The following is a 26,304-nucleotide window of genomic DNA, read 5'->3' on the forward strand; positions in this document are numbered from 1 at the left end:
ACATCAGCGGTAGTGATATTAAATAAAGCCCCCGCACACACACTCCACTACCCTGGTGTCCCCTCATGTCCTCTCACGAGTCCATGACCATGTAAAGTGACCCTGACCCCACCTTCCTACAATCCACACACACACACACACACACACACACACACACACACACACACACAAGTGTAATTGTGAAAACCCTATGAAACACACACATTTTTGTCCCTCATGCTATCGTTGCCCCCCCACCCGCCTACACAGACATCTTTTTCCTTTTCCCCCTAAGACAATTGTGTTGTCCACTCTCTATTGTGGAAGCCTTAGTCACTTCCACACACGTGTGTTGGCCAAACAGAACAGAGCCGACTTAAAGCATCCCTTTCCTGGCTAGCAGGGTCACATTTAGTCTCCTATAAACACAGGACACACCTTAGCCCAACAGTTTGCACATATCCTTCTGACCCCTTGCTCTTCTTTCCTCTGACACAGGATCAGTTCCCTGTCTCTCTTTGATATAGAATAAAGGGAGAATAACACAACACTTTCTTGCGGTGTTGTGGCAGACTTTCTGTGAACTTTCATGGGAGTTTTTTGGTCGCGAGAGAAAGCCTTAAACACTGAGGCTGGCGTCTTTTGTGTCTCCCAACGTGCCTCCGCGCTGGGTTTCCCTAGCATTGTCATGACAACAGTCTGTACGCACCGACACTGGCCACTGAAAACAATAAACCCACGAAGAAGAGTTGAGTGAAGCGGGCTAGCTACAGCAACTTTCAGTCGTTTCTGGGAAAAAAGTTAGCCCAAAAAGGTAGTCCACACACAAATATAAGTCGCGACTGAAATTATCTCGCGAAGAACAAGTGCACACGCGTCTTATCGAAGACACACAAAAAAGTAGTGTACAAAGATGCATTCACTCGCATACCTTCTTGACGAAGAGTCCTTCCTTTTCCTTCCAGGCGCGTTTGTTAGCTTTGCTCAAAAGATAGTTTTGTCACACCGGTAACGTTACTAACATTTTCTAAAGTATGTATCCTGTAGACACGAGTACTACACGCGAGTACTACAGGATACACGTGAACAACGTCCAGCCGTAACTTTCTCCGCCCAGAGACTCGTTCTCGACTCCTCTGCTTCTATCTATCAAAGGATGCTTTGCTCCGCCTCGCTCAGCCCTGAAGATAAATCACTGTAATCACAGACATGCATAGATTGTGTTTCTCAGCTGATGGGAGGATGTATTCCCTCCACCCCCCCAACGGATGTTGAAGGATATTTCTGAGATTGATCATTATTATTCATTCGTTAACTTCCTTTAAGGTTACTATAATCACTCACCCAGCACAAACCCTGGGCTCATTCCCTACAATGATTCAAACACACCTCCGAGTATATTCTGGCGACTGATTGCACACAGGGAAATTATATTAATAAGAGATTAATAGGTTTTTAGAATTCACTCATTATTTCGATATTTAAGTATACTTACCCTTATGATATTGGCCTAATCCTCTGAATTTCCCCGGTTCAAACAACCCGGGTGACACCGGCATTAACAGAGATAATCCAGACTCGCTTTGTTTCACATGCTACTCTTTATCCTAAGGAAATTTACATTTCACTCGTGGTTTTAAAGGAATGGCAGGCAATTCAATTTGGTAAACAAAACGATTACAGTAAAACAATACATTTTTCAATAAAATTATATTGTGTGGACAGCTTTACTGTTGGAGTCAGCAAAAATCAACTCAAAATATTGTAAAAAATTAGGAAAGTTCTGAACAGGAATTAAGCTTAGTATAGTTTGCTGAAAAGTTAGATCCCTTTAGGGAAAACTAACTTTTCAAGGTACTAAATGAACCCAAATATAAAAATATAATCCATACAGCAATATCCAAGTAGGCATCTCTAGCTATAATACTCTGTTAAGCACAATATATTGCCATAAACTCACTGATTGGTATAAAAACAGTAGTTCCTTATTTTAGAGGCATATTTTAATACTTTTTATTTCTATTATCATGCTGACAAGGCAATTAGCATTCATTTAAGAAGCATTTGGCTCACATCCATACCTGCTGATGAGCCCACGAGCTCACTGCGTCGGATCGATGGGAATCGGCTACATGTGAAAAGCTAAGGTATGGCCTGCCACTGTGGTTGATAGAGTTAAGGCTATTAGAGTCCCAGCCACGTGATGTTATTCTGCATTCAGTAGAAGTAATACTCTCCACAGTAGTAATATACTACACTATGTCAAACAAAGGAACATGTTTCCTTGGAGCCAATACATTTTATGCTGCAGTTCAAGGGCTTCAAAAGCAATCACACTCAATAGATCAAAGTACAGCATCTACAGCATCAATTACACTTGTGGTGGCAGTGGTGGTTGCAACAGCAGGCATAACTACCCATAGCATTGTACTAGCACCAACAAAGGCAGTAGTAATATTACAAGCATTTTATAGGTTGTCACAGGGACTTATTTGTTGAGCACTTATATACAGTCTATGGTTGAGCCTAAATGTTACTCTTTTGTGGGTGTCAGTGCTCCTATTTACACATATTCTCTATGATCCCCGAAGTGATAGCCAGTGAGAGAGAGCCTTTATCCACTATATCGTATAAAAATAAAACTATCATTTTAGAAACATATATAAAGAAGCTTGTAGAGGACATGTACATTTAAAAAAGTGAAATGATGTTTTGAAGCTCCTCAATTTGCTGATACCAATGGCTCAGTTGAGACGGTTCAGATTGAGAGCCACTAGATGACACTAGAGCGCTACTATCTGACACTGGCCTGAGGCAGAAGGGCTAATCTACTCTGAGATTTGAAACTCAAGATTTAAATCTAGCCACAACAAGGGTATATGTACAATATATGCTTACTAGAGGAAGGGGAAATCACACATTTAAAGATTTTTTTTAGGTATAGTATACACATTTATAATTATATATATATATTTGGTTGTTTATGTTGGTTAAACGTGACGACACTCGAACCCGGATATCCTTGTTGAAAATGCCCGTGTTGATTATGGGAAATTGAGTTGCCTACTCTCGTATTCTCGATTGCATTTTACGTACGTTTACGTGCGCTGGCCGGCATCAGCGGCCGCCCCTTACGCATTTGACGTACGTGCGGTGCTCTCCTTGCTCCTTGGAGATTCCCCTTCCTTCCTGGGCTGTTTGAGGTAAAAACCGACGCGGTCGCATCAGTCTCGCGAATACCTGACTGAGTGCAAAATAAAAAAAACTGTCGCCTTACATGTACGCGTTTGTCACAAATGTCTGAAACATGCGGCGGCGAGCGCGGAGCTAAAGCCTGGAGAGGTTACGGCGGCTGAAGTACGACCCGGGGAAAGAACTTATCGTCTCCATGGCTGTGAAAAGTTAACGCACCAGACGAGCGAAAAACAGGAATAATTCCCCCTTCGACCGACTTGAGGTAAGACTAGCCGACGTGTGAGTGGACTTCACGGAGTCCACGACTGTCGGGCAGCGTCGATAACGTCGACCAAACGGCTGAATAAGAGTGTCTTTGTTTACAAGGTTCCCCCGGCGTCCTCGGCTCGCGCCGCCCGTCTCAATGGGATCGTGGAGAGAGTTTTCGTGTGGGTAACGTTAATGCCGGTGACAGGGCTCACGGGCTTACAGTTCGGCCACAAATAGAATCGATTATGTGACAGTGCCTCGTAATTAAAACGTGGTTTCGCTCCCCAACAGTGGAGATCGCGTTATTCCCGCCGCTTGGCTGCACATAACAGGGTAACAACAACATGGGCATGTCTTCTTCTACATGTCTGTTTAGGGGGATGTGGGCAGGTCAGAGGTCAGGTAGATGAACTGGTATCTGGAGATGCTAGAGACACATCAGCAGGGTGGATGATGTGTTTACCTGTGAGGCCTGAACTCATAGTTTATCCAGTGGAAGAATCAACATCAGAATATAATGTAATGTGTTCACATGATTTGGTGGAGAGTCTCATCGTTTGTGTTCAGGGCTTTTTTGGGGTGGTGTAGAAATGACAACTTACAATGTACCGTGAAATCAGCTCACATCCTCCCTTACCCTTCTTCTCCCTCTCTCCCTGGAGAATAGAAATGAAATCTAATCTCTCTCTCTCTCTCTCTCTCTCGCTCTCTCTCTCTCTCTCTCTCTCTCTCTCTCTCTCTCTCTCTCTCTCTCTCTCTCTGGCACTGACTGTGTCAGCTGCTGTGTCTCTGGGTGCTGACTTACAGTGGGACAGGTGGCCTCTGGACAGGTGCACCCCTGACAAAAGGGTTGCAGTCCTCTGACTTCCGGGGTGGTTTATGTGCAATTTGTTTCAGTGTAGTTTCTGCTGTCCCGTGTCTGCAATCTGTACAAGCTGCTTTTAGTTATCGTGTCCTTTTAAAATACGCTTTGTAATTGTGAGTGTGCTGTTACATGGTTAGGCTGAATTGAAACAACCCAAATGTGATTGCACAACCTGGACTTCCTTGTTGTCATTGAGTGGAGTTTAGGTTATACAAGTGAGCTGTTTGTTGCCCAGCTTTTCCGTGTGACGCAGGCATTCTTGACAGCAACAGCCGTGCCCTCTGGACCCGGGTTTGGACTTGCAGCACGTCTGTCAACAGCTTGCGTTTCTTAGCCGACGCTGTTCTCTTTGAATTTCAGTGGAAAGTCAAGTATGCCAGACAAACCAGTTAGGAAACAGAAGCGGGAGTCGTGCTTGAAGAACACACCCTTTCTGTGAAACCAAGCAGGAGTTCCAGACAGATGACGCCACGCAGCCGGCCCTGCTTGACCTGCATTGGTATAGTCCACAGTTAATGGTTAACCCACATGCAGCAAAAGATGCTTACAAAAAAAAAAAAAGTGGTATATGGGTATTTCCATATCATGGGTTAGGCCTGCTGTGCTCTGTGCATTGGTTCTGATGGTGACATGTCAGAGAGAGAACGAGGGATCAGAAAAGAGGTCAGCAGAGGGATATGAAGTGGAAGAGGAGAGGAGAGGGAAAGTTTGAGGGCTTATCTCAGTAATGTGAGGGGACAGTTGAGCAATGATGGGTGTTGCAGTCACCACTGTCTTCCAGTTAACTCTTTCACTTCCTCCTCCTGGCCTTGACTATGAAAGCTGAGGCTCTTATCAAAGAGGGCCAATTGAAAAAAAACAACTAAAAAACAGATTGTTAGACAGTTGTGTAAGGTTGACATGTGATGTGTTCTCCCGGAATGAGCATGCCGCAATCTGTCATCACACTGACTGGAGACCTCATTCACATTAATGAGTGAGGTCTCTGACACTCTGGTTGTGGTTTTACCTAAATCTCTTGAACGCAGCCTCCCAGCTTTTTCCTCTTTGCTCGCCGGGGCCAGTGCGCCTGCGCACTGCATACACTCCAGTAATCCGCTGTTATAGGAGGAGATCGCATCCTCGTCCACTGTGCTCACGCTATACCAGCGAGGGAGAATCAAAGCCCCCCCGTGGACGAAATACAGAACGGGGTTAGGGGGGTGGGGGGGGGTGAGGATAAGAACATGTAACGGGACCACAACAATGCCCGAAATGACACCATCACACACTGGCGTTGTGAGGATGGAGCAGCTTTGCAACACTACGAGCAGGCGACAGCGGGACTGGAGCGAGGCTGTCTCCTAATATGAGGCAACGAGGCTCGGCATCTACAGCCCCCCAAAAATGCAGGAATACGTGAGATGAACGCAGGCTGCGAAGGACCCGGCGGAAGATGGTGAATTGGGCTGCTCCCTGGACGAGACCTCCTCGGCTATTTGGACGCTTCTTCCGGCTGCATATGTCGCCTCTGGACCGCTGTGTGGGGACGGACACAGGCTAATGCTTTGCAGTGCTGTTAATGGGCTTAATTGACAGTATATGCGTTGTCAGTGATTCATAATTTAACATGCGGTGTTTGAAGCCCACGAGCTCACTGCGTCACTGTGAAATAAAGCAACAACAAACAAAAACCACGGGTATATCTCCCTACTTAGACTTTTGCCTCAGGGTTCCATAGCTATCGATACTCGTAAAAACGTGAATGCTGGGATACTCGTTCCCCGCAGAGAGACGAAGAGCCGCGACAGGCTGACGGGTCCACGTAAATCTCAGCGCGAGTTGATGAACTATAGACTGCCCGGCCTCGGCGGTGGGATCAGACAGAAATTAAGCCGTCTCTCTCTCTCTCTCTCTCTCTCTCTCTCTCGCTCTTTCTCTCTCGGACAGCGGAAACCGGGATCATCTCCCGGTTCTCTCACGCGCTGGCAGAGCACCGCAGCCTAAAAACGGTACATCCCTTCTCTCCGGGATTTTGTCGGATTTTACACAGAACTTGGAGTTGAGCTGTAAACACTTTCACGCTGTGGCGACTGCTGAGGGTTTAAAGAGCAGCTCTGTGCATCCGTGGTTCAATTTTGACGTTCATGTGAGGTGGAGGAAAATTCTGCAAATACCAGAAGTGGTGTAACTCGTGAGAAAGCCCCCCCCCCCCCCCCCAGCATGAGTTTTTATCCTGCTGGGTGTTTCACTGGTACACTTCCACAGCAGCTGTTAGTCCCACTGGAGGTCTGAAAGATGAGACCTGGATGCTAGCATGCTTCCCCAGCAAATGCAATGCATTGATTTTCACCGTTGCCCACATTGTAAATAACTCTGTGGATATATTTTGTGCGACTTTTATTCCTGCACGACCCATCGATCACTGTCTTTATGGACCGTGATGCTGTTGTGCGGTCCTGGATGTTGTTTTCTAACGATGTTTGGCTGCTGGGATTCTGACAGACCATGAAAATGTTGACGTCCGTGCCGCACCTTTTCCTGCTTTGGCCGATCGATTGATTTCTTTTTTCCAAGCAAAGGAAAGATGGAGCCGGCATGAGACTGCACAGACTGGGGGTGCGTGTCAGGAGGAGCGCCGGAGGAATTATGAGTGGCAGCGTGGAAGACGTGCTGCAGAGTGTTACGAGCTTAAAGTCTACGAGAGAGAGAATTACGAGCCTTTGCTGCGAGAAAACAGAGTTTTTATTTAGTTCTAACTCTAGCGCTCTCAGGGGTCTCTCTGAGGTCTCTCTAAGGAGGGAAACGCTTCCTATTTGAAGTAGAAAGTTGTCAACAGGAAGTTTACAACAAACACAAAACGCATGATCTCAGTTGTGGTCCGGACGAACCCTTTCAGTCTCAGTTTGTCTCGCCGGACGCAAGTGTGGATCCCTCGTCCGCCTGGGTGCTCGAAGGAAAAGCAAAACAAACATTTAGAGAGCGACTTCCTGTTGCAGCGGCGATGGGGAGCTCGGCCTCGTCTCTCACTGCGGAGACCGAGTCGGACCACGGCTTCCGCAGCACCCCGTACCCGTCGTCCCCCCCGGTGGGCTGGCTCAGGACCAGCCACAGCAGCCCGGTGTGGGGCACCACCTTCATCAGCCGTCAGCAGCAGCAGCAGCAGCAGCACCCGCTGCCTCACCGGGAGCGCAGGTAAGAGCCGGGTGCCAACACGTTTACTCAGCTGAGGAGATGAGACCAGGTGTTGTGTGACACGGGAATGCTGCCATTAGTGAGCGTAAGCGTACAGACTGCCATTACTGTCTAAGCTTCAGTATGAGCGTTGTTCATTTAAAAAAAAGGTTTTATTTCACGGGCTTTTAGAAAGCTCTACTGAGGATTCAATAACCTCACAGCGAAGGATCAAATCCCTGTTTCATCAAAGCTTATCCAATCAAAGCCTGCATTTTGATGTTTTTTTATTTCTTTATATGAAGCACCCAAAATCTGGCTAAGCCGGATTTGTGAACCAAAATCTGACCCCGTTGGCTCCTCCCAGCACAGCTGTACAGTATGTGCTGCCCACGCGCTGCTGATTGACTGGACAGATAGTGACCTGACCTCTGTGAGCCCAATGAAAACCAGCCCACGGGTAATTAGAAGATGAGTTTTGCTGTCATTGTTACCAGTATTCAAAACCAGCTTTGATTCAGTCTTATTCATTTTGGAAATGATTAAAAAACGTGGCTACACTATGTTGGTGAATGTGGCTACAGACTGTGGTATTGTTTCACTGTGGCACGATCTCAAATCTGTTTGTTTTGCTGTGGATAGAAGCTCTTTTTCAGAATGTAACTTATTAAGAGCGTCTCTAAAAACCGACAGTTTATTGAGCTAGCAGCAGCTGTGTACTCGAGTGAGGCAAACTATTTGTGGAGGCAACGTGCTATTCATATGCGGCGTTTCGTCAGTATCGACCGCTTTAAGAAATATGTATTCAGTCACTGTGACTACGAGAAGGACCTCGCTGCAGTGATCCATTGTCCCAGTCGCTGCCTTGTGAGGCCTATCGTCAGTAAGAAGCTCAGGTTGAACGTGCGGCTCATCCGGCTGTTTTGACTGACTTCCTTCAAACCGCCCTCACACAAAACCCGTTTGTAGGCGTTTCCAGTTTTCCTCCTCCTTCTTCTTCTTCTTCTTCTTCTTCTTCTTTGCGTCACGTCTCCCGGAACGAGAACGGGCAGTTTTGGTATCGACCGCCTGTAGCTGTGTCGAAGTTGTTGCTGAGTCACTCAAGGCATCTCGGTCCGGTTGTTAGTTATTGATTTTCAGAGAGCCCCGATCACATTTCCCCACAATGGATGTCATTACTTATTCAGCATCGGTCTCCAGTCTTTCATCTGTCTTGATCCCTGCTCGCCGCCGTCGGTGTGGTGTCCTTCCAGCTGCTCTGCGTGTACCAGTTCAGGCGGCCATGGTTTACACCGCTCGCATGAATGAAACTCTAGTGTAGCTCGTACAGCTTTGCATCATACAGTCAAGTTGTCTTTTTTTAATCAAGCAGACTCTTCCATTGCGTCCGTGCATCTCTGTAGCAACAAGCCTCTGCCTCCATCACCAATCAGACTCCACCCCCAGTCAGCTGAGCACACAAACACAGAGATGTACAGCACTCACCGAGGAGAGGGGCACACACACACACACACACACACACACACTCATGACAATAGATGTTTTAGAAACACCATGCAGTAGCACTTGAAACATGCCCTCTCTCTTTCACACACACACACTCACTCTCAGTCTTATGCATATATACACACACGGCCGTGTGAGCCTAACAATGTTAGGCAAGCTTTGCTGAGCTGTGACGGAGCATGAAATATAGAAACAACAGAACACTGTGGGCCCAGCTTAACGTCAGCCGTCCTCTCCCAGTTTATTCTCCAATATATTGTCCGACCAAAACGTTTTCTGTTTTTCTTAGCTGGGAGACCGCATGAGCGGTCTTGTCCTTGGGTAATTTAAAAATGTGTTTTCATCCAGCTGTGACCCGTTGACTCTGGGAAGTGTTTTGTGCGCAGTGAATCAGTACCTCGGCGGGGACGTTCCACTCAAGAACACAACAGCCGACAGAGACGTGCAGCAGAGGTGTGCCATCACTCTGGAATCTCTTTTCACCGCCCCCCTTTAATAGCAGCACGATGTTTTAAGTTAACAATGTGACGGCGCTCCGTGTGATCTCGGCCCCATCATGCTGTTGTGTGTCCCGCTGCACGTGTGGCCTTCGCAGCCCTTTTTTTTTTTAAAGTTGCTGCCTGCTCTCTGCAGAGTCCGTCCCGATGCCTCCACTGTCCCCCAGCATGATCGATGGGGGCGTTTATCGCAGCTCCATTCCACTGGCTCTCCTCCTCCTTTAAAAAAAAATTGGATTAAAACGACCAGCGTGGTCACCGGCCGTGCTTGTGTCCTCTCCGATGAAGACGGGACTGTCCTCGAGCCTCCGGAACAGATTCTTCCACGCTGGCGTTGTCTCACCGCGGGGCTCTCTTTGGAAAACGGAGCATCGATGCGGCAAGAACAAACAAGCCCACTGGCACTGAAACTGAAACCCCCCCCCCCCCCACACACACACACACTCTTGTTGCCATGGAAATCTGTAGCATATGTTCAGTAACCCATTTGAATTGGGCCCCAGATAACAGCACACACATGGTAACCTGGCAGCCTCTCACACAGGAAGCAACACGTGCTGGAGAATTGCCCTTCTGGAGGAAAACGTGTAACCAGCTGATTACCAGGTGGAAGAGTGAGCCGGAAAGGCAACCGGTCGGCCTTCCGGGGTTGAACGAGTGTCTTGGAAACAGGAAGTAAAGCTCCAACTCTGCGCTGCCTTGCCTGAGAAGTTCCCCCTCTGGCTGAAGGCAGCAAGCGCTGTGTCAGCAGTTCTCCTGCCCTCCAGGTACCGGGTGCCCTCAGGAGCCTCAGATATAATAAGCCTCTGCCCTTTCCTCCCCGTCTCTCGATGCTTCCTGCCGCGCTTCCTGCTCGCTCTCTCGCTTTGCTCCGGGCCTACTGATGTCTGCTGAAACCCAGTCAGACAGTTTCCTCTGTTTAAAGATTCAAATGTCTGAAGCCGTGTCTCCACCGCTGACACATTCACTCGTCAAAAATGAGCCCCGGTCGTGAAATATTCACAGAGGGCACAGCCAGAGGTCAGGAGCCTCTGTTATTCTCTCTCAGCTTTCCTTTCCCCCCTCTTTTGACCGGTATTTGCATTATTCGGTCTCTTATTCAGCAGAAAAAGATTGTTGGTTCATATCTTATTTGGGGTTATGAGGCCTTGATCGTCTGGGTCAGGCTTGCATAAAAACGTCAACTTCCCGTCTTGAAAAGCGTAACCAGACCCAGATATTCTCATGCGTGTCAGTTCCATGACATAACATTGACACAACAACACCCTTGTTTCTACAGCATCACACCCTTCTCGTGATACAGTCTCGGCCTGGGGGCGCTTTTTCAAAAGATCCTTTTTGTGTAATTTGCTCTGGTCTTTGTGCTGACACCATAACATTCTATAAATCTATTCTAGTCTCAGAAAGCGTCCTGCTCAATGTCAATACTCGCGTCAAAACTTCCCCAATTATGCTGTCGCTCCGTCCCTTATGACTCAGACTTCAGTGTCACCAATGTGGCCTCGTGTGACGCCAGCGAGTCTTGACTCCGGGCTCTCGATACTCCGCCTCAGATAAGTTGCAGTCGTTGACTCGGCTCCGTCATGTCAGCTGGAACTAATTCATGTAATGAGTCATATTAATGCCGTAGCACATTACCTGGCAGGTAGAACCGAGACTGTTGCAGTTAATTCTCAAGTCTTCGCCATTTTGCCCCTCGGCTCGGGGGAAAATTGCTTTTAAGTGGGGAAAAAAGGTCTTCTGATCTGACGAGCGAAGACAAATCCCACAACGAAAGTGACAAACAAAACCTTTTTGCCAGCAAACAGACTGCGTTCAATTACTTAAGTGGTGAAAAATGAGTTCTCAGTTGTGTTTGCTCAAGTGTGGTGAAGAATGTGTGAAGGCGCTGATCTGATCCCTGTCAGAGTTCTGGGTGTGTTCAGCTGCAGCACAATGTTTCAACATTTATTATCTGTTTTATTTACAGCTCGTCTGATCCAATAACCAGCTGTTGAACAGGAAGCATCATCGGTCTGTCTGCTAGTGATGTTTGTAGTAAAAAAAAATATATATATATATATATGTAAAAAATGGCATTTCTCTAACATAAACATTTCATGAGCTACAGTATCTACGTCTCCAGCTACACACAACCGCGCCTGTAAACGTTAGTCACAAGAGGGACTCATGTTGTTGGAGCGTGTTTTGTGTGCGGGGGGAGGGGGGGTGGGGGCGGGGCTTCATCTGGAGCTCAACACAGCTGGGCTACCTTGAGTTGTCTCACACCGCCTATTAGTAATCGCTGATACGTGTTGTTACACATCTGAAGCAACGGAAGTCGCAAAATGATTCATAAGCAGTTATAATATTGTCCTTAATACCTTTATGTAGACATTCTACAATACATTTAGGTGCATTGCAAAACACTGTGACGGTAACACTGAGGGAAGCAGGGGTTACTGGAGGACGTTGCTTTTTACAGAGTAAGCGTAAAGGTTAGGTAGTATTGATTATTTGCAGTATTGATTACTCTATTGATCATTCATTAGGCTCAGTTGACCCCACACGAGGGTCTTAAAATTGCTTTATCTTGCAGCCCAAATATCCAATAATCCAATCTAAACCTTGTGAAGCCGTTGGCATGTTTGATGTTTTAACTTTTACTCGTTGCTGTTAAAACTGACCAGTTTATGATAATAAAATGAGGAATTATTTAAGGTTTTGAATCGTTTTTGTTGTAGCAATCTGTTGTGCGAGTGGAAGTATTTGTCTGCTGGGCAGAAGTCTATCCAACACTGTATGGGTTGGTTACAATATTAATTAGGAGCTCCTTCATAGAGGCAACCACATTCAAGTTCAGCTAGTTGGCAAGTTGACTTCACTACGAGGATACTTTAAGTTGTACAAATACACACATGTACAAATACACACACCCTTTTCCTTGTGGTTAGCGTGCAGCTTTGGTCAAGATCCACAGTACAGTTTGGGAGTAAATGTTGTCGGGCGTGCTCTCATACCAGGAAGTTCACTCGGTGTGTTGCTCTCAGATACTCGAGCACGTAAGATAAGATGTGTTCATTCATCAGTTATCAGTCTAAAGCATCACTAGAGAATACAGTAGACAGTATTGGACTCATTAGTTTTATGGCGGTCATAAAACCAAACAGGTTACTCGTGTTTACAGTCGGGGTTTGGAAATTCCCTTTTTGTTTTTCGATATTTCCAGAAGGTAGCCAGTCACCAGATGACCCGTCATCTGACTGCTGTGTTGTGTAACGTCTGTGGAGCGCTGACTGACTCTGTGTGTTTGTCTGATGCCAGGATTCATTTATTAGACCGCCAACGAAGCGTTTGAATTGTTGTGGAGGAATTAATAGTGTGTCATGTTTTGTCCTTTTTGGTGTTCTTTCATTATTAATCATGTTCTTTGTGTTTCGTTTAGAAGGGAAACCAAAGGCACGTCTGTACTGTAGATGCACCATCATCTGGTGATGACATAACACAAATAGAACTGACGTGGAGGAGATGGTCGAATGGAAATGTTGAAGACAGAATATGAAAATACACATTCAAAACAGCTTCTACAGTTGTGTGTGGATGTTTGTTTTTGTGTTGAGTGTGTAAAGCAGATGCACTCTGCCTCCAGTGGCCAATGGCTCCCCCTCCCAGCCCTCGGAGAGGCAGCGCTAATGACTGTCGCACAGAGGCCAAATGTCTCACAGCGACGCAGGGAGAAGCTGGCGAGACTCGGTTCACTTGATCACACAACCGCGTTCAGGAATGAATCCAAGCAGCCGGTCGTAGGTGGCCCGCACGCACACACATGAGCATCCCTGCTTTTCTGTAAAGATGTCCTTGCTGGTGCCTCAGTTGTGGCAGTTACTTAAACTTTTTATTTTTTTGTTACCGGTTTGCTTGTTTTCACTGAGCGTTGTCGGGCTCTCGTGCCTTGTGATGGTCTGCTGAAGTGCTCCATGATTGCCTTCCAGCCAGCGACGCATTGAAAAGCTGTCGATGCTCTTACTTTAATTCATTTAGACCAGGAGCCGGTACTTTATGGGCAGCGGGCTGCATTCAGAGGTGAGCTCTCTTTCTCTTCTCTCTCTCTCTCTCTCTCTCTCTCTCTCTCTCTCTCTCTCTCTCTCTCTCTCTCTCTCTCTCTCTCTCTCTCTCTCTCCACGCTGTAAGCTATTGGCTACTCGCCCAGGTCTGCAACACTAAGGAACTTAGGAGCTGAAGTGGGCACTTTTAGAGCAGCTCCACTCTCCACTGAGCACAGGGCCAAGGACAAAAGGTTTGTGAGTGTGTGTGTGTGTGTGTGTGTGTGTGTGTGTGTGTACACACTCCTGGAGCATGTACACGCAAAGCATCCTTTTAAGTCGGCTTCAGGAACCACAGGCTGCAGTGGGTTCATCGTCCGCTGCAGGCATGTACTGTACATACAAAGGTGTGTGTGTGTGTGTGTGCACTCATAATACATCCTTTTAATTGGTCGACAGAATATCGGTTGTACAGTAGCTGTTCGTCATGTGTCGTGTCGATTACGAGGGATAATAACGAGATAGTTCAGATAAGATAATTGCGAGGCTGATCGCTCCAGTGAAAAGCTCGTTCCTCGGCTGCTGCAGACATAAATGAAATTGCGACGCCTGCACTCCACCGAGAAGCATCCGTGCGGTTGATAGTGTGGCTTTGCTCTCTCGCGTGAGACGAAAGAGGGCCTGACAGTTATGAAAATGGCCACAGGGAAGAACCTGTCATCAGACACGACGTGTTGACACTTGCTGCCGCCGCCGTCGTCGCGCCGTTTGCGGCCCTCGGATAGGCCGGCCTCTGGAGGGCTAAGCATGGTGTGAACGAGTGCCATCAATGCTGGCATGCTTACTTCACCCGCAGTCAGCTGAACCGGGGATGTGTCGTAGTATGAGGACGCAGCACATGGTCGTGTGGGGATGGATGGAATATTTTCAGGGCATATTAATTCATGTTTTCAGGAAATATATTTACTCAGTGACTGATACTGCTAATGTTTAAGGTTATGAACACTTATAATATTGCATAACTACCAGGGGGGGGGGATGAAAGACGAAGCAAAACAAAGAGCCGGGTGCTGATTTCCCAGTGTTTGTGTGTCTTGATGAAAAAGGTGTTTTCCTCGTTTCGCTTATTGTTGTCGTTGGCAGACTGAGTTTCCTCCTCACACAGCGGGTCCTGGTTTGTGTTGGAGTGAATGCAGTGCTAATGGCTCCTCACATGAAGCATCAGGACTTCTGCTTTCTGCTGCCCTGGGCACTCACACACACTCTCACACACACACACACACACACACACACACTCTAAGGCTCAAATATAGTTTGACATTATAACAAGCAACTATGCTACGTCTACAAATAGATGCGGCTACATGTCTGCATACACACAGCCAGCGGCAAGGACACACAAAGACACCCAGAGAGCCCCTGCTGTCGTCTTCCTCCTTACCTCCTTACCTTAGGGAGGAGCGATGATGAGAGGTGAGGACAGTGTGCTGAGAGGTGTTCTAAGAGGTTCCCCCGGGTTCTGAGGATTCGCCTGGTTTGAAATGGTTTAATGGAGTTGAACTAAGGGCAATTAGCAGGACACAGGCCAGCCAACCGGCAGTCGTACTTCATCAGTGGAATTAAAACGTCATATTGACTGTGAGGTTGTGTTTTAGAATATGTTTTTCAGAATATGTTTTTCATGGGGGGAAAAAATAGGCTGGTTCCGCAGGGAGTCTAGACATTTTACAAAAAGAATGCCACAAATCAATCTTAGCAGCTTTAGATTTGGGCATTGTTCTCTCTCTCTCCGACTAAAATATAATAACAAGGGACACATGTGACCAGATCCACAAGCCCCCCCCCCGGCGGTCATTTTGCGGGCAACATCTTTGCCCCGGCCATCAATGCGAAGAGCATCGCAGGAGTCCAGCTCTCGGTGCCACACCGCCCGACAATTCCCACATCACCATCTCCGTGTTGGCGTTCACACATGAGCAGCTTGAGTGACGGTGACATTTATGGGCTTGTCCAGACAGCGGCCCCATCCGTCCCTCGAGGCCGTCCCTCTCCAATAAACCCCCCCCCCCCCCCTTTGCTCTCTGGAGGTATCCAACTGTGTGGCCCTAATATACCCACTGTCAATAAGTCAGATTGACTGAACTGCAGGCCCACAGAATGAACTGTCTAGAAGTCGATCCATTATGTGTAGGAGCAGGAAATGATAGATAAAACGCTTCAAAACATTCTAAACTGGATTTATTCTCTTCCCCTCACATGTTCCTCCTGCACCACAGAAGTCCTGTAATAGATGTTGATGGTTGCTTTTATATTGTGAGTGTGGATGATTTGCCAGAATGATCCTCGTTCATTAGGAAAGGATTGACCCGACCCTTAAGTTGCCCCCATCTACCCTGCATTTACTGAGTCAAAGGGGAGAGAAGCGCTCATGTGAAGTGGAGGAGATCCCTCGTGTTTTTGCCATTCTAATAACTGTCAGTCAGGAGGACCGAAGGGAACGCTGTCCTTGGTATTCAGCCTCCTCTCCTGTAGCTCCTCCTCTCTATGTGCTTGTCTCCCTGACTCTAATCATGTGGCCATTGTGTGTGGATTTACTGCCCTCCGAGCCCCCCAGGAGGGAGATTTGATTTTTCCCCCTGCACTGGCTAATCTTTCCCTCTCACGTTCTATTATTCTTTTCTAATTCTGCCCGTCTCTCCTCCTCTTGCAGTCTCCGATATTTTTCCGCTGTGCTCTCTTCCTTTTTGAGATAATCCCCCTTAGTTGACTGGCAGCATTTACTCGTTCTCTGGCTTCCTCAGGTTGGCGTCTCACTTCCTTTTAAACATGGCACAGCATATTGGTGAATGATTTGAACAGTGCGTTATTGCTAAGCGATTACAGTTACATGGCAGAATGTATTGCTGACTCATGTGGTTGCTGAATTTGTTTTTGAGCCGTTGTTTTCTGTTTTCCAGCCACTCTCACTCTCCCGGCTCCATGGCAGCGACGGTGCGAGGTGGCGACTGGTCGTGTGGACGCTGCACCTTCCTGAATGCCGGGGCAACGCCTCGCTGCTCCATCTGCGAGGCGCCGCGCCAGAAACCCGACCTCAACCAGATCCTCCGGCTGAGCAGCAACGAGGAGCACCGCTGGGCCTGTCCCCGCTGTACCCTCAACAACCCTCAGGCATCAGGAGCCTGCACCGTCTGCGGCTTCGGGCCGTCCGCGCCCACGCACACGCCCCCCACGACCACCATAGCTGCTACTGCCAACGGGCTCCCGCCGGCCCCGGTCGAACCCTCGGCACCCCCCGTCGCCCCGCAGGTTCTGCTCGAGCCCCAAGGACAGCACCCAGCCAAGGAGGAGGTTCTGCGACGGTCCGAGAGCAACGGGGAGGTGTGCGGCCTGGAGGTGCAGCACTCGGGCTGGGCGTGCCCGCGCTGCACGCTTCACAACACGCCTGTTGCGCTGTCGTGCTCGGCCTGCGGTGGGCCCAGGAAACTGTCTTTACCTAAAATCCCCCCCGAGGCACTGGTGGTCCCCGAGGTGCACACTCCCGTGCTGGGGTTTCCCGTTCACACTGCAGGGGCTGCCCCGCTCCTCATAGACCTGACGGACGACTCTCCTCCCGCCCCTCCTTGTGATCCACAAGAGCCTCCGCATGTCCCCTCGCAGTCCCTCTCCTCCCCCTTTGCTTCCTTCTCCTCCCTCCAAAACAACCCCGTGCCTCGCAGCAGGAGAGAGGTGCCCCCTCCGGGGCGACCCCCGAACCCGGGCGCCAACACCCCCAGCCCCACCTCCCCGTCAGCAGCCAGCGTGCCACCCCAGCCGGGCCCACAGCGGCCGGCCAAGCCCAAACACGCCCAACCCCAGGAACCTTCTTACCCCAGCAAGCGCCTCAGTATCTTGGAGGAAGACGTTCCTCTGCACCACCCTCTGACCCCCCACCTCCCCGTTGCCTCCTCAGCCGCCCCCACCTGGAAGTGCCCCGGCTGCTCGTTGCCCAACACCGGGAGTTCATCGAAGTGCGACACCTGCCGCTCGTCACGGGCCGGCGCCGACCTCATTGACCTGGTGGGCTGCGAGACGGTGCGATTCACCCCAGCCAGCCCCTCCAGCCCGGACTTTAGCACGTGGGCCTGCTCCAAGTGCACGCTGCGCAACCCCACGGGGGCACCCAAGTGCTCGGCCTGCGGCTCTTCCAAGCTGCATGGCTTTCAGGAGCAGCAGGTGGCGCTGCCCCGCTGCTGTGCACACTGCGGCGGCGGCGCCGCATCGTGCTCCTGCACGCCCTCCTCGTCCTCCTCGGGTCACAAAGCAAGGAAGCAGGCCCGGGGCTACCCTCCCTCCTCCTCTGCTATTGCTTCATCTAGCTCCTCTTCCTCCTCCATCTCGTCGAGCCTTCAGGAGAAGCCGGGGCAGTGGAGCTGCCCGGCATGTACGCTGCTCAATGACATTAAGGCCAAGAACTGCGCGGCGTGCCACACGCCGCAGCAGTACCTCACCCTGCGCAAGGTGGTGAAGCCTCTGAAGAGGCGGGAGAGCATGCATGTGGAGGCCCGTCGGCGAAACGATGAGGGCGAGGCCAAGGAGCTTCTGGAGAACATAGTCACCTTCTGCAGAGAGGTAAGAGAGAAATCTGTTGCAGCTGGCAAACACGACACCGAGATCGTATAAGCTACTTTATCCCTTTTTTAAAAGTTATTTCTTTACATTTTGTTGAGGCTTCCTTGACCCCCCCCCCCCCGAGCAATCTGCTCATTTCGATGTGCGATGCGTCGCAGGGCGCACATTGCCTTTCAGAGCACAGCTCCCCTCATTGTAATTCCTCCTTTTTTTGTTCCGTCTCTGGCATTGTTCCCACTCCCTCAATCTCTCTAATTTCAGAGGAATGCTAATAGGCTGTGTCATCGCCTCTGTTTGCACTCGCTTCGTTAGCTGACTTTTAAACGGCCGGCGGGTTGAATCTTGAAAAGGAGCTGCAGATACAGAGTGCATCATACCGTCAAGCCAAGTCGCTGCGTTCAGATTCAGGATATCAGAAGTGTGTTTCAGAAGTGCAACTCACGTTTCAGTGAGTCCATTGTTTGTTGTCCACTGATTAGACTTACTGTATGAAAGTAGACCTTTCTGGAAATCAGAATGTAATTTCCCTTTTAATGTGAACGTCACTGCATCAATTCTGCGAAGTAATTAACTGAGCTTCATTTGAAACGAGACAGCATACTCCTTTATTTCAATCAATATACATCGTGAAACAGAACATTTTCATTAAGCTGCACAAATGTCAGATGTCACAAAGTTAATTATTAAGTGTTTTTTTTTTCTCTTTCGGGAGCAAAACGTAATCATGCTCGTGTAATTACGGGCTCGTCTGTAGTCGTAACAACCTAAAATAATGATGCGTTTTTTACACGCTCGAGCACATCTGCATTAATCAACATCAGGATCAGGAGGAGTTTCAGATCAATCGTGGCATTCATGAGCCCTGATTGGTCACAGTGTCACAGCTGTTCGGAGACACCGATATGTCTCTAGCAACCGTGATTAAGGAGACTTGATTGGTTCGATGGCGGGCTTCTATTCTCTGAATTGAATTGGTTGCTGTGCTCCTTTTACTACAGAGACACGGCACCTCTCACACCATGTTTACAATATCACGAAGTGTGCTTCAGAATGCATTATTAATGACTCCTTTGGTCTCGTGGCTGCGAGCGTGGGAGGGAAGCTGGCTCGGTAGGTAGGAAGGAAGGACTCCACAGATCCCTCCTCCCCACCTTCTCCTTCCTCTTTTCCCAATTTAAGATCAACATTTAAGCAAGTCTTTCTTTTACCGTCTTTCGTTTTCACCTACAAGTATTTTAGGCCTCGCTCTCTTGAGCTCTGCCCCTCTGAGCTCTTCAAAGTACTTTCCCCGTCTTCATCTCCTTTTTATCCCGTCTCCCTCCAACACATCTATCCTCGCTCGCTCATCCTGTTTTATTTTTATTTTATTTTTTCCCTCCTCCAGACTGCTAATATCTGAAAATATGCTTTTCCCCTTGCCACCCACCGCACCCCTTCCACCCCCATCCCACCCTCTCCACACGACTGCACTCAATTCTCCAGTGTAGCTGTCGGTGTGTGTGTGCGTGTGTGTGTGTGTGTGTGTGTGTGTGTGTGTGTGTGTGTGTGTGTGTGTGTGTACGTGCTAAGGTGAACACAGGGGCTGGCCTATTTTTAGAAGCAGAGCTGGAGAGGAGAGGAGCAGAAATGATTCCCTTTCCTATAGCGAACACAATCACTAACAGCATCAAGTGCTGCTGCTCGGTTTTAAGGGTCAGAGAGATGAGCGCGGGGGGGTCGGGGGGGGGGGGTTCGAGTCGGTGAGCAAGCGGATCCATCACTGCCGAGGCACTAACACTGTTGCATGCACCAAAACACCATTATTGAACATTTGGTAATGATTTAAAGCCTTCTGGTTTACCCTGCTACACGGCGTGTTGAGTCTACGAATACAGTGACAGTTTCAGGGTTGCGTTTTTTTAAATTATTATTAGTTTAGCTCAGATTTTCTTTCTAGATTATAGCAGATGGTGTTGCTGATAACGTACACTGTAAACATTACTCAAGAACAACGGTAGAGACCACAACGAGGGCTGGAGCCGTAGTGTAAGAAATATTATTCTCTCTTTGCGGTTTGTTTCTTCTGCCTCCTTGCTCTCTACTCTCCTTGATTGGTTTTCTAAGCGAGGTGTGTGTGTGTGCGTGTGCGTGTGCGCGTGCGTGCGTGTGTGCGTATGCCAGAGCCCAGAGCGTGTCCGCTTACTCACTGTGCCAGACGAGTAAACGCTCCTAACAGCCATCAGCGCCTCTTGTGAACTGTAAAACCCAGCGTGGCTGAAGCTGGTTCCTCTGTTGCCTCTCCATGCCACCCTCTTGGGGAGCAACAAAAAGATGCTACATGGCAACAGATTGACTTCGATTTGTTTTATTTCCCCTCTTAAGACCGCTCTTTACTTGTTGCTTGAATTTTTGCCACACAGAGGATTTCCCCCCCGTGGTTTAGGTCTTGCATGTTGGATTGTGAGTTCTGACGGCAGCCTGTGTTGTACGTACCAGGCTGTTCTGGGACGCCTTTGTTTCTGGTTTAATATGTGTGGCACTTCTCCAGCTCTATAGTTCCTTGTAAACACATTCTCAGAGATCAATAGGTTGTCTGTAACTTATAGATACATCTAGCTACGAGCTGCCGGCTCTGTGTGGTCCGGGAGATGGCAGGAAGGCAGAAGCAGGTTTTTTTTTCCTGAGCTCGGCGTCGGAATTGGCTGATCGCTGACTGGTCTGGTTTGCATGCTGGCGTGCGCCCCAGTGATAGAATCAGAGACAGCAGCACCGGGCTCACCGGAGGAGGACAGACGGCTAGACTTACGCCCGACAGACGTCACAACACGGCAACCTGAACGTACACGAACGATACTCATCCTCCTGTCAGCTTCCCCGTTGGTACTGATGTTATTTCATAAAGGCATATCCCATTTTACATACTCTCCTTCTTCTTCTCTCCTTTTTCTTCTTCTTCCTATTATTAATGCATAGAAGTATAAAGTCAAAAGCTCATAAAACCATTATGCACATATACCACCCAGAGGTGAAAAGGCTAACTGCAGCATGTGCAGGTTGTCCACACGATGCAACAGGATGCTCAGCACCTTCTTGGGATGCTAACATGCTATTGAAGCTAACTTGTACCTATCCATCACAACTAACAGACTTCTTAAATGCATCCTCTTACCTTCCCAAATGATGACGCTACTTTAATACCTCAGATTTGAATGCAGTATACATACTTCTGTGCTTGTTTGGAGCAGTTTAGTCTCTGTATGTGTCCAGGGCCAAAGCTCTCTGTGCTAAATCCACAGTGGCCCCTAAGCCCATACAATAAAAAAAAGCCAGCACGAGGGTCACTGATAAGCCCGTGAGCTACAGAATCGGGAAGCTAACATGGAGACCTTGGATGGGTGGGGTGGTGAGGTGATTCTGTCCGGTAGCTAGTGCTGCCTCCAGACCACAGAATTGGATTGTGGGGATGGCGGCTAATCAATTTGCTTCGCTGTGAGCCAGCAGCGGGCCGCTCGCATCACATCCCCCCCCCCCCTTCCTGCCCTCGCAACACGACTGGCCCGAGCCCACTTCTCACACCGCAAACAGGAAACCAGATAGGTTTTGCATGTGTGTGGCTGTCGGCCCTCTCAGGCATGTGTGTGTGTGTGTGTGTGTGTGTGTGTGTGTGTGTACAGGAGAGTTTAAGGCAGGCAGATCGTGTGTCAGATTGAGTGTCTTGATCCCTTAATGTATCCATGTAGTCCGGGTCTTGTGTACAGTAGAGAGGCAGCCACACTATTTCTAAAAGTGTCAAAATCCAGTGTGTCATTTCAAGTGCTTTTTGCTCCGCGGGGGGGGGGAATGTGTCGGAGAGAGCGAAGCGTGTGAAACGTTTGATTTGCATTCGTGTTCTGTATCCTGGCTGCTACACGGCGACACACTTGGACTCCCGCTGTGCAGACGTGCGACGCCACTCGGCAGAAGTAATTCCTCCCGCCACGCGACTGAATGCGGGAGGCAGTAGTTTGTCCTTGTTCCACCCCGAATCGAGGGCTCGTGTGGCGGCCTGTAGTGTCCCATATTAATCATCCTCCACCTGCACAATATGTCGTTTTAGAAATGCAGGGAGGAGATTAACAGTTGCTGCTCAAAAGTGTCCTTCAGGCTTGTGTTATGTGTTTGAAAAGCTTTATTTTTGATGTGCTCTCATCAACTCCTTTGGGAATGATTTTAAAGTAAGCTGTTGTCTCCTAACAAGTGACTGTTTTTTTCGAATCTATTTTAAATGTGAGTTCACAGTCGTCTCACCCCCTTTTGTCTCCCTCTCTCACTTTTTTCCTCTCGTCCCAGAACTCCGTGAACTTCGTGGACGACAGTTTCCCCCCGGGACCTCGCTCCGTGGGCTTCCCCGAGGGCGACAGCGTCCAGCAGCGCATCAAAAAGTGGCTCCGCCCACACGAGATCAACTGCAGCAACTTCAAAGACCGGGGCGTCAAGTGGTCCGTCTTCCGCACGCCGCGGCCCTCCGACATCCTGCAGGGCCTGCTCGGAAACTGCTGGTGAGCTGTCGGAAAAACCGCACGGGACACTAGTCAGCGTCGATAACAATCAGACACATTTACATAAAGATTTTGAAAAAGAAGGAGACACACGAATAGCCAAAGAGCCCCAAAGTAAAGGAAGAATTTTCATTCCGTTCAGTACCTGAGAAAGGTCAGAGGAATACAAAACAGACAACGGATAGTGTTTCATGTCGGGTTCAGATGAAGCTTGCAGAGAGAGGGAGAGGCAGACGGTGACTGAGAGGCAGCGAAACAGTAAGTTAAGAAGCGGAGAGCGATAAACTGAAAAATTGGGAGGCAGGGAAAAATAGAAAAAGAAGGCAAGCATTAAATGAAAGAGGGAGCAGGGCGTAGTTAGACAGATGTACAGATGCACCTGACAAGGAGATTATTCACGCAGATGTGAGTCTGGACACATGCTTTATCTCCCCGTCCTTGTTCTGTGTCCTTTAGGGGGGGCGGTGTGTGTATATATGTGGGTGTGTGTGTGTGTGTGTGTGTGTGTGTGTGTGTGTTACCATTTACCATCTTCCTCCACACACACAACAATAAACAGTCACAAAGTTGTCCCAATACAGCTTTTCGCTTCATCTCCAGCACATGCAGCTTATCAAAAAATAACTCTCCCCAGAGCCAAATCCTCTCACTTGCGAAAGGATATAACCCTAATTCATCTCTCTAACTCACACACTCTCTCTCTCTCTCTCTCTCACACACACACACACACACACACACACACACACACACACAATAGGACACTGTCCTAAACCAGCAAACAACCCGGCTCCCCTCAGCCAGCCGATGACAGCAGCAGTGCCAAAGTAGTGCCAGTCACCCTTGTCCTTGAGTACAAGCTGACATTAGAGTCACATTATGACACGCCTAATTGGATTTTTATTTGATTCTATGCAGCCGATTGGTTTTTCATCAGCCGCTGGACGTGCTGATCGGCCTCACTCAGCTGCCACTTGAACAGATGGGATATCACTTTAATAGTACACATTTCCAAACCCCACACAAACGGTCTTTAAAGGCTGCTTCACTGACATCAACAGCCGGCAGCCGGACTGAAAGGGATATTACTTTCATCTGTCATCTGCGGATGTAGCGGCAGCGCTACCACTTACACAAGTGATAAAGCGAGTCAGGATGCGTACCAGGAGAAATATTTTTAGCTCATTGTCCCAAAACCTCCGCTGTTTGTAGCCATTTCATCATAGTGTGTGATCTCTTTCCACACTTTCAGATGAACTAATGTTCACTTATATATATATATATTCCTTTTAAGTTGGATCCGCGCGTCCCCAGTCGCGCTTCTCTTTTGTGAGGAATTAACATTTTCTCATGTATCCGGAGTTTTTTTTATTCACTAATTTCTCTTGCAAGCTAATTAGAGGAGGCGAGCTAGTTTGTCTTTGCTGCGGGGGGAATTAACAGTAATGGGTCGGTAACCAGAAGGCATAGAAGCTTCACTCATCACATGTGATTGATTTTCAATGAGGGCAAATTATGTTTAAAAAAAAAAAAAACCTGCTTGAGGTACCTTTTTGGGGAAAAAAGCATGTTTTTAATTCCACATTTACAGCCTCACGGCTGCTTGTCAGTCTGTTTCTTTTTGTGTTCTCTGATCGCGTCTGTCAGCCGGCATTCCTTATCCCCGCCCGTCTTTCCGACTAAAGCAGGGATGCGTTCAGCCATCCAGCTGTCCGTCACGATCAGCCGATCATTTATGTTTGGTCTCCTTTTGTTTCCGCTGCTCAATTCCGCTTTGTTTCAGTCACATCCTCTCATTCACCCATCCGTCCGTCTGTCCCGATCCGACGTTTTCATTTTTTCCGACTCATCGAGTTTCTGTTCCCTCTCCAGGTTCCTGAGTGCGCTGGCGGTGCTGGCGGAGCGCCCGGAGCTGGTGGAGCGGGTGATGATCACCAGAACGATCTGCACAGAGGGCGCCTACCAGGTGCGGTTGTGTAAAGACGGGACGTGGACGACGGTGCTGGTGGACGACATGCTGCCCTGCGACGACTACGGCTACCTCCTCTTCTCCCAGGTCAGGAAACGAGCGAGGGATGTGGGAAGCCCTGGAGGGGAGGGATCTAGGAAAGGAAGTAAGGGATGGGGAAGACAGACACTCATAGATATTCAGTGAACGAGATGCACTGTCAATGTCACGGACAGAGGAAGTGTCTGAGCACTTTTTGTTTGACGTATATCCTCTTTGATTAGTAAGTAGTAAGCAGGGCATTCATAGGTTCCCCTGTGCTTGTTCTGGGCACTCATAATGACCTGATTGATGGAGTTGCAGCCTTACATCGCTGTATTAACTTCTTAATGGAAGTTCAAGCTAATTTAATAGCTATGTCTCAAAGGACCCCACAGAGGAGGATCGCACCTGGAGGTCTTAATTAATCAACAGTCAATTACAGGACGAATGGTAGTATTGCGTTATGCAACAAATAAAGCACACACACATCCAGGCACACAAACAAAATGTTATGTGTGGTGATGATATGAAAGAATAAGATAAAGCATAAATAACACCTTTCTTCTTTACAGTTTTTGTTCATAAACCTTGAAACATTTGAGTCACAGCCAACAGGCTCAGAGCCAACACCTCAAAACAAGCCCCACAGCAAACACAACATCCTGTTACAAGTGAGCAATACTCACCACTAAATATTTCCTCTCCCCCCCCCCTCTCCTCTGTCGTTCCAGGCCCAGAGGAAGCAGCTATGGGTGGCGCTGATTGAAAAGGCCCTGGCCAAACTCCACGGCTCCTACTTTGCCCTGCAGGCGGGGCGCGCCATCGAGGGCCTGGCCACGCTGACGGGGGCCCCCTGTGACTCCCTGATGCTGCAGGTCAGCTCCACCAACCCTCGGGAGGAGCCCATCGACACCGACCTCATCTGGGCCAAGATGCTCAGCTCCAAGGAGGCTGGGTAAGAGAGGGAGCGGGGGGGGGAGTTCTGGTGGAATTAGGGTGTGAAGGAACATTGTCCTTGTTGGCTTTGCTTTTCACTAATTCTCCACCGTGTCCCTGATAAATAGCCGAATACACACATCTACAATAGATTGTCCTGGTACAGCACAGACAAAATGATAAATAGCAAAACATCTCATTGGAAAATCAGCGGATCAGCGTTCTCTAATCACAACTACAAACACTGAGGTGTTTCAAAACGACAAAGGAGCCGAGTGCCAATTAGCGGCATGTGTTTCAAATAGAAGAGGTCTGGTAGTCAGCGCTTTGATATGTGAGCTTTCAAAGCAACATGAGGCAGCTAGCACAACTCCAAATCATCTGTGGCCAAACTGCAGGTCCATCTGTCAGAACAACCTGCAGGATTATTCCGTATGTCCAAAGGGGGGAACAGCCCGGAAAAACATGACAACATTGGTGTACTTTACTAAACGGAGACGAGCTGCATCAGCAGAGAAGGAGCAGCAGTCACAAGTTGAAAACAGATTGACGGCCGGGGATATTTGTTTTTCTGTTGTTTATCTGTAACTCTGTATTGCTGCCAATTCTGAGGCTCTCCTGGTTAAATAAAGATTGAATAAGTAAGTAAACGATTAATTAACGTAATTAGCTATGCAAAAGCAGAAGAAGCTCGAAAGGTGGAGTTGTTTCTGACCCTTTTAGTTATCTTTGTTACAGGAAATAAATGGAATAAGGGAATGATTTGCAAACACTGTGAATCTCATGTCTG

At 48.4% G+C, this 26,304-nt stretch overlaps 1 protein-coding gene across 3 annotated transcripts in view; it reads left to right on the plus strand.

The window, feature by feature from the left end:
* The first annotated feature begins 3,184 nt into the window (after nt 1-3,184).
* Nucleotides 3,185-26,304, plus strand: part of capn15 (calpain 15) — a 33,157-nt gene continuing 10,037 nt past the window's right edge. For all 3 annotated transcript variants that reach the window (XR_012954607.1, XR_012954608.1, XM_076093594.1), the window contains exons 1-6: nt 3,185-3,436; nt 7,267-7,462; nt 16,424-18,074; nt 22,383-22,591; nt 24,461-24,644; nt 25,310-25,533. Coding sequence is in view for 1 of the 3 variants with exons in the window: in XM_076093594.1 (XP_075949709.1) it covers nt 7,272-7,462; nt 16,424-18,074; nt 22,383-22,591; nt 24,461-24,644; nt 25,310-25,533 (2,459 nt within the window). In the remaining 2 variants the exon portion in view is untranslated. The remainder of the gene's footprint in view (nt 3,437-7,266; nt 7,463-16,423; nt 18,075-22,382; nt 22,592-24,460; nt 24,645-25,309; nt 25,534-26,304) is intronic.

The sequence above is a fragment of the Anarhichas minor genome, unplaced genomic scaffold (assembly GCF_050575085.1).
Source record: "Anarhichas minor isolate MPS153535 unplaced genomic scaffold, ASM5057508v1 ptg000017l, whole genome shotgun sequence".
Taxonomy (NCBI): Eukaryota; Metazoa; Chordata; class Actinopteri; order Perciformes; family Anarhichadidae; genus Anarhichas; species Anarhichas minor.